Raw genomic sequence first — 8,931 nt, forward strand, 5'->3', positions numbered from 1 at the left:
GAGAAAACGATTTCCACCAAAACAAATATATAAAAAAAATTAACCACTCAGAATTCGTCTTTTGAGAAGACGATTTCCACCAAAACAAATATATAAAAAAAAATTAACCACTAAGAAATCGTCTTTTGAAAAGATGATTTCCCAAAAAAAAACAAAAACAAATTTATTTAAGTGGAAATCGTCTCCCACGAAATCATCTCTTCACCACCCAAATTTCAAACTTGTATACATTTTAATACCTTTAATTATCTCCATATTATAAAAATAAATAATACAATTTAATATAAAAATATATTATAATAACCAAATTTATCTTTCACTATTTGATGTAATGCAGCAATTGAAATTGTGTGATCACTTTGGACTACATTTTGAACTTCTCGTGCAATGAATATGGAGTCTAATTGTGAGTGGTCTTGTGATAGTTTAGGGTAAATACAAGTGTGAGGACCTATGTACTTTGTTATCTCAAACAAACCATGAGATTTACGACGACATGCACGAAGCCTCCAATTACAACCCTCAGACCATTTTTTACACTTTACAGCTTATATATCTGGCTCAGATTCAATAACAATCAAATGTTGATTCCTACATATGGAATGACATTTAACAACATATTGTAAGTCTACCTTACTCTCAAACTGCAAACCCTTAAACAATTCATCTGATTCATTCCATAAGTCAGTGTGTGCTATTAAATCCTTATCAGCCATGGAGTTAATTACATCCCAATTCAATTCTCTAAATATTGGGGAAGGGACATCATGTTCACCACCACCTAGCAATGATGCATCATTTTCTGTATTTTCATTATCCTCCATGTCCATAATATCCTCATTACCATCATCTTCATCAAATAACTCCACATTGCCATCATCATTTTCAGGTAAAATGTCAACATAATTTCCAACTGTCATTACAATTGAATCAATAACCCCCGCCATATCTACCCTAACTATAGGTTCCATGTCATTATCATAACTTTGCATATACATAAGGGAAGATGTATTCGCTTTTACCATTTGTTGACTTGGACCTAGACTTTCAATATGCATTGGGATGGTAAAGCTACTAGGCATGGAGTGATAATTAATGGAAGAAGTTTGAAAATACATTTCAATAGTATTTGGAAGAGGAGATTGTGCAACAACAGTAAACATTATGCTTACATCACCATCATGTCGAATAGGCAAAGGGACATAATTAACAGTACCCCTTCCATTTGGAAAGGGAACTGGATATCGGAACACCATATTTAACTTGGTGTAAGTACGATTAATATTCAGAGCATGACACAATTTTGTTTCTAACTCATCAAATGTTATCATACTATTGATTGAAACACCTTTCTTAGGAGAACGATTATAACATACCTCAAATTCACAATCAATAATTTCACCCCTAGTATAACACAATACTGTGGTGTAACTGTCCAGTATCAAACCTATTCAAAAGATCAACAAAGAAGTATCATTATTAATAAACTTTATGATAATAATTGATATACAATATGTATTTTGCAAATCTATTTTACTAATATTATGGTGCATTGTCCATTACAATATATTTCTTTTCTTTTTTAAAATGGATATTTAAATGTATATAATATAACATTTTAAATGTACATTTACATATTATATAAGATAAGACCGACTCTCGGATAATGTTCTACTTATATTTCTTATATTTTAATATTTTTTAAATAATATTGTATGCAAAAAAAAAAAAAAAAATACTAACAACCATTACTAAATTTATTTATTTTATTTTATTATATATTCTAACATTTTACAATTATATCTTTCTTTTCTTTTTTAAAATGGATATTGAAATGTATATAATATTTTAATATTTAAATATATATTATATACCTTTAATATTCATGGTTACTATTTTATATTATACACAATTACTGTATATATATATATATATATTATACATTAAAATATTCGTTTAAATAAATCAAATAATATTTTAGTTTTATTTCTACTTTTATTTATTTTTTATTTTTATCTCTCAATATCTTACAAGAATTTTTTCAATAATTTAAGACAAATCTTAATTTTTATAAAATATAGAAGATAAATTCATAATTTTGGATAATGTTCTACTTATATTTCTTATATTTTAATATTTTTTAAATAATATTATATGCAAAAAAAATAATTTAACACTATGTAGACCCCAAAATTTGTCCCAATTTTATTTTTACATTAACTTTGAACCCAATTTTAAATCCCGATTACATGTGTTATTTTTTGGCCCACTCACTCTTTTAATTCTTAGTTTTTATTATTTTGTAAATTGTTTTACTTTTATTTCTATTTGTTATTATTATTATATTATATTTTTATATTTTATTTATCACTTTCTCTCTCCTCTCTTCCTTCTTCCATTTGCGCCCCCCTCTCGGTTTTTTTCTCCCCATTTGGCCCTCCACTTTCTCCCCCCATTTCCTAGGGTTTTTTAACTTTTGCGGCAATTTAAAAAAATTATAATTAAAAAATGGTAGTTTTGAAAATATTGATAGATTTACGGCAGTTTTGGCCACGTGGAAGGTGTCTTTTGAAGAGACACCTTCCACAATTTTCAAAATCATGAAAGAATTGAATTTAAGCTAAAAAGAGACACCTTCTACAATTTCAGAAAATTTGATTTATATTAAAGGTGTCTCTTGAAAAAACACTTTCCACGTGGCAAAAAATCCAATATACATTAAAGGTGTCTCTTGCAGAGACACTTTCGACGTGGCAAAAAATCCAATATGCATTAAAGGTGTCTCTTGAAGAGACACCTTCCATAATTACAAAAAAATGGAATTATATTCGGACGCCTTTCATAATTTTTAAAAAATTGGGTTTATACTGAAAGTGTCTCTTGAAGAGACACTTTCAACAAATTTTCAGTGAAAATTTCGGATTTTGAAAAGGGACATTCTACAATTCCCAAAAAATAAAATTAAACTAAAGGTGTCTCTTCAAGAGACACTTTCCACAATTTTCATTATTTGTTAAAAAATTTCGCTTTATACTGAAAGTGTCTCTTCAAGAGACACTTTCCACAATTTCCATACACAGTAGAAAATTTCGAATTTATGCTGAAGGTGTCTCTTGAAGAGACACTTTCCATAAAAGAAAAAAAAAATTCTATCTCTTAATTAGTATTACCTACTGTACAACCAAATGTTTAAAGTTTACCACCTGTATACATTATAATCAGTATTTTGACATTCAATCCAAAACCAATGAAAACAAGTAAACCAAATGTCAAAATCAGCACCTTTCCAAAATAGTAACAATACTATTTTGTGTAAAATAAGTCCAAAATAGATAGAATATTATAGAACTTACATTAATAAAAAGTTAGTTAATCCAAAATATAACAAGTAAAAACATACATCTTGAGTATTTGTCCAAAATAATGATATGCAAAATACTAATAGTATCCAAAATATAAGTCATATGTAGTAACATCCTCAATGTGTACCGCACGAAGGAGCCTTCCTCTTCCGTAGTGGACGTCTATGATGTGCATGCTCCACTATTGGCTCTATGGGGCTAACATGTAACCCTCCATGAGCTCCACGACCACATCTCCTACCGCGTCCTCAACCATGTCCTCGACCACGATTAGTCTTTTGTCCTTGTTGATCATCATTTGCTATATGAACTAACTCCTCATGAACCAATGTAGCCTCTATCGATGGTGGTGATGATGCAACAAGTGGTACTACAGGTGGAGTGGATGGCACCTCCATAGGTGTAATAGGAGTCTCCTGAACAGGTGGCAGGCTAATGTTAGTCGATGGTGCATCTCTAAGAACAGACGTATGCCTAGTCTCTCTAGTATGAGCCCCTTAGCCTCTAGTCCGTACACCTCCTGATCGAGTAATGGGTGATATCGGCTGCTGATGAGGTGGTGGACTACTCCTTGTATGAGGCCCTCCTCCCCTAGTCCGTACACCTCCTGATCGAGTAATGGGTGATATCGGCTGCTGATGAGGTGGTGGACTATTCCTCGTATGAGGCCCTCCTCCCCTAGTCCGTACACCTCCTGATCGAGTGATGGATGATATCGGCTGCTGATGAGGTGGTGGACTACTCCTCGTATGAGGCCCTCCCTCTCTAGTCCGTACACCTCCTGATTGAGTAATGGATGATGTCGGCTGCTGATGAGGTGGTGGACTAATGTCAGTCGATGGTCGCACTCGGGCAACAACTGGTGTATGCCTAATCTCCCTCGTACGAGCCCCTCGTTGTGTAGGTCGTACATCTCCTGATGGAGGCTGGAGCTGTGTAGTAGCATCAACACTAAATGGAGCATCTAAGCGATCCATCTCATGTATGGCCTCTAATACAGTAGTACATAGCTTGCGAATGCGAAAATCATCTGGAGGTGTAATATCATATATCTAGTGTATGCTGGTAGTCTGTAAGTCAAATAAGAGTTAAATTAAATTCTTATAAAAATAAAATAAACTTTAATAAAAAGATAAAACATGAAAATTACCAATAGCTCGTGGAAGGACCCAGTATGAGTAAGAAATCGAATAGTAATGGAGCGATACCACACCATGTATGGATCATGATACCTTAATGAACCTATAGCCATCTCGCTTCTAGCAATATGCTCACACCTAGAGCTCCAACGTCGAATGTAGTCTCCATGTCGAGTAGTCCAATCAACATTATGTCTACCTCTCAAATCACATTTGTGTAAGATTGACTCATTATCACATGGTTGAGGATTCCCTTGACGAAAACCAAACTGCCGCAATACTCGATCAGGTCTATGCCATTCAATTATGTGGAAACATATCAAAGGTGAGATAGTGCACCATATATCTTTCCCAGCAGTACAATAATCCAGAAGACCAACATTCATGTCATCAACATAAGACTGCCATATAATCTGTACCCAAGAAACGTTAGATATAATCAGTGGTTTAGAATTTGTTTAGAGAAACAAGTATAAGAAATGAATCATACTTTTATCACCTGATCTGCTGTAAGTCGATCAAGATGGTGCCTATACTGAGCTAAGACGTGCATTCTAATCGAAGTAGCCCGAAACTCATCTCTCCACCTATAAAATTAAAATAACAAAGCATAGTTAAATAAATAAAAAATGTTAGAATTTAAGTTTATGCATGTATCCTCATAATAGTAAAATTTGTCGTAATTTTATAATATCTACTGAATGGCCAATGGAGGTGGAGGTAGTTGGTCATCATGTGGAGCTATACGTAAACGATGAGGTGCAATAAATGGGAACCTCTCCCATACCCATAACTGGAGCAAAATCAGTGGGCCATATATATCATGTGTATCAATATGAGAGGCTCGACACAATTGTCGATAAAGCTAGGCTAAACAGGCACTACCCCAACTATACCTACCAGCAACCTCAAAATCCTCTAGCAGGGGTAAAAACATAAGATGCACCTTATCGCTAGACTTTCCTGAAAATAGAAAACCTCCAATGAGTTGTAAGATATAAGCCCTAGTATAACGCTGAATAGACTCCTCATCAGCATCTGGTGCCAAAATAGGGAAGCTCTGACTCAACCATGTAAGATGAAGGCGCTGGCCATCTATGTCTGTATCTCCAGGAGTGAGTCCTAATAGAGAATAACATACACGCCTCCAATCTAAACATGTGCTACCAGTAACTACATCTCCATCTACTGGTAGTCCAATCAACATGGCAATATCCTGTAGTGTAATCGTGCACTCCCCCTGAGGTAAGTGAAAGGTATGAGTCGCAGGTCGCCATTTCTCAACAAATGCAGTAATAAGATGCCAATATAAGGAAATGAATCCTAAGCGTGAAACACCATAGAAGCCTGCCTGCTGCAACAATGGAATAATACGCCCATCGAGTACACTGGTGCGATGGAAGATCGCCTCACACCGTCTACAATGAAGCTCCTTAGAGTCAACACCCGTCCATGCTACAGATGACCTGTGTGTGGCCTGTCCATGTAGAACTGTCGGATCCAAGGGTCCCGGCTCCATCGTGCGGTGATACCTACATATACCAAATAACCATTAATTTTTGTTATCATTAGTATGATTACAAATTTACAGACATTACATAAAAATATCATATTATCAAAATGGATAATCTTTCATACTTTAATTGTTATGAGAAAGGGGGTTGGAGGATTGCCCTCCATCTTTTGTGGGACAGTTGCGACGATTATGGCCCACTATTTTACATAAACCACATCGAATCCTAACGCTTGGTTCCTTCAAATCCATTTCATTCCTTATCCTTGATGATCTAGGACACCCCTTATCCCTCATTGAAGTTGGGTCAGGGTGGAGAATAGAAAAATCAGGATACGACCAATAAGATTCATGAGGAATGGGATTAAATTCAGGAGCGTAACAACTGGCATAGGCATCCAACCTATAGTATTTTTCAACTAATTGCCAACTATCAATCCTCATATGAGCAGAAACAGCTTGCACATGTGAGCATGGAATGCCAAATGATTGCCACTTATTACAACTACATGTACCTTCATCAAGCTTAACCACTTGTTTGTTACGTCCTTTATCCATATGAAACCCATGGAGAGTAGTAATTACTTCAAATGTTTCATGAATTCGATGGAAAATGGTGACAGTGTGTCCACTAGCTTTGGCCTCGGCTCTTCTAAATTTTTCAATTGCATACACAATGTACACATCTCCAACTGCCATTCTAGCACGTATCTCTGCTCTACGAGTCTCAAAGTATGACACACATCGATAAAAAGTTAATTGAACAAGTGTAGTGATAGGTAACATTCGCGCACCCTTAAGCACCCCATTAATGCACTCGGCAATATTTGTGGTCATCCACCCATACCGATATCCTAGATCATATGCTTGAGTCCACTTTTGAGTGTCTAACTTTGAAAACCAAGCCACATTTTTTTCATCCAATCGTTTTAACTCCTCCATGTATCTTTCATACTTCCGCGGTTGATGTTGACATCCAGCTCTATACGCCAACTCTTTTAAGAACTTATTCTTAAATTTGTCATTAAAATTGCTCACTACATGCCTAAGACAGTATCGATGTTGCGCATGAGGGGGGCTCCATCCAACTGATGGATTTCTAACAGCAACATTTATTCCTGCATGGCGATTTGAAATTAAGCATATTCCTTCTCTTTGAGTGACGTGATGCCTCAATGCAATAAGAAACCAAGACCAACTATCCTGTGATTCTTCCTCAACAATTGCAAACACAAGGGGGAATACATGACCATTTCCATCAATTGAAGTAGCAATTAAAAGCTTCCCCATGTATTTTCCATATAGGAATGTACCATCAATTTGTATAATTGGTCTGCAATGCTTGAACCCTTCAACATTGGCCCCAAATGCCCAAAAAACACGCATAAGTCACACGTTTCTAGAAATCCCTCCTAAAGGTATTGTCTTCCAAACAATCTTTGTTCCAGGATTAGTTAGCTGAAGGATGTTCATCCACTTCGGCAATGCTTGATAAGATTCATCCCAATCACCAAAAAATCTAAGCATTGCTTTTCTCTTAGCTTCCTAAATTCTCCTATAATGGACATCATATCCAAATTTATCCTTCACTATCTGGTGTAATGTAGCAATAGAGGTAGTGTGATCTCTCTGAACTACATTTTGGATCTCTCTTGCAATCAATGTAGAGTCCAATTGAGAGTGGTCTTGTGATAATTTAGGGTAAACACAAGTATGAGGACCTGCGTACTTGGTTATCTCAAACATTCCATGGCTTTTACGACGACATGCACGAAGCCTCCAATTACATCCTTCCTGCCACTTCTTACATCTCACTGCTCACAATTGTGGTTTCTGATTCACAAACCACCAAATGTTGATTCCGACATATTGCATAACGTTTTACAGCATATTGCAAGTCTTCTTTACTCTCAAATCTCAATCCTTTAAACAACTCATTGGATTCATTCCACAATCCGGTACGTGGTGTGAGAGGCTCAGCAGTCATGCTATTTATTGCATCCTAATTCAATTGTTTGAACATTGGAGAAGGCATAATATGCTCACCATCATCTGAAGAAACCTTATTTGTTGGAGGTTCATCATCATAATGCATCTCATTAATCTCGTCCTCATCATAAAATTCCACATCATCATTTTCATTTGTAAATGGGATGTCAACATAATTGTTTGTCGCTCCCATGACTGACTGAGTTGCTACTGCCAAATTCCCTCCCATTTCGTCATTGTGTGCTAAATTTTCATCCATTTCATCAATCTGCACTGCCAAATTCCCCTTTGCTGGTATTTCCACATCATGACCCATAATTTCTTGATCAAATGATGGACTTAACTCAGATGAATGATCCCTTGGACGTGTCTGCAAATACATTTCAATAGTATTCGATGGTGGGATTTGTGCTACAACATGAAACATTAACCTTACATCATCATCATCTTTAATTGGTAATTGTATATAGTTAATGTTTCCATTTTCATTCGACATAAGAATTGGATACCGAAATATCATGGATAACATGGTATGAGCACGATCGATCGACATAACAACTTATCCTCCAACTCATCACATTTGATCAAATTGTTCACTAAGACACCTTTTTTAGGAGGACAACTGTAACACACCCCATTTGGCCCATCAATTATTTCACCATCCTTATAACACACAATTGTAAGCAAACTTTCCATTGATGTACCTAAAAAGAATCAAATAAAAGATATATAAGACTAAATCAAATTAAATTTATTTTAATTTATCATATTCAATTTAATGTATTTTATATAATTTAATAATCAATACACTTATCAAATTTATAGTTTTTATTAAAATGTACATACAAAATTGAGTTTTTTTTTTGCCACTTGGGGGGATTCGAACCCCCAACAAAAGGTTCAACATGCATCCGTAGCTCCACTAGGG

The 8,931-nt window shown here is 35.3% G+C and overlaps 1 protein-coding gene across 1 annotated transcript; it reads right to left on the minus strand.

The window, feature by feature from the left end:
• Positions 1-6,140: 6,140 nt before the first annotated feature.
• LOC117905552 lies at positions 6,141-7,400 on the minus strand. Its single transcript, XM_034818449.1, has one exon. The coding sequence runs from the start codon at positions 7,398-7,400 to the stop codon at positions 6,141-6,143; it is 1,260 nt and encodes a 419-aa protein (XP_034674340.1).
• Positions 7,401-8,931: the final 1,531 nt, after the last annotated feature.

The sequence above is a fragment of the Vitis riparia genome, chromosome 18 (genome assembly GCF_004353265.1).
Source record: "Vitis riparia cultivar Riparia Gloire de Montpellier isolate 1030 chromosome 18, EGFV_Vit.rip_1.0, whole genome shotgun sequence".
Taxonomy (NCBI): Eukaryota; Viridiplantae; Streptophyta; class Magnoliopsida; order Vitales; family Vitaceae; genus Vitis; species Vitis riparia.

Excerpts from the sequence above, each read along its gene's own strand:
- LOC117905552 (XM_034818449.1), bottom strand. The coding sequence starts at position 7,400 with ATGCGTGTTTTTTGGGCATTTGGGGCCAATGTTGAAGGGTTCAAGCAT.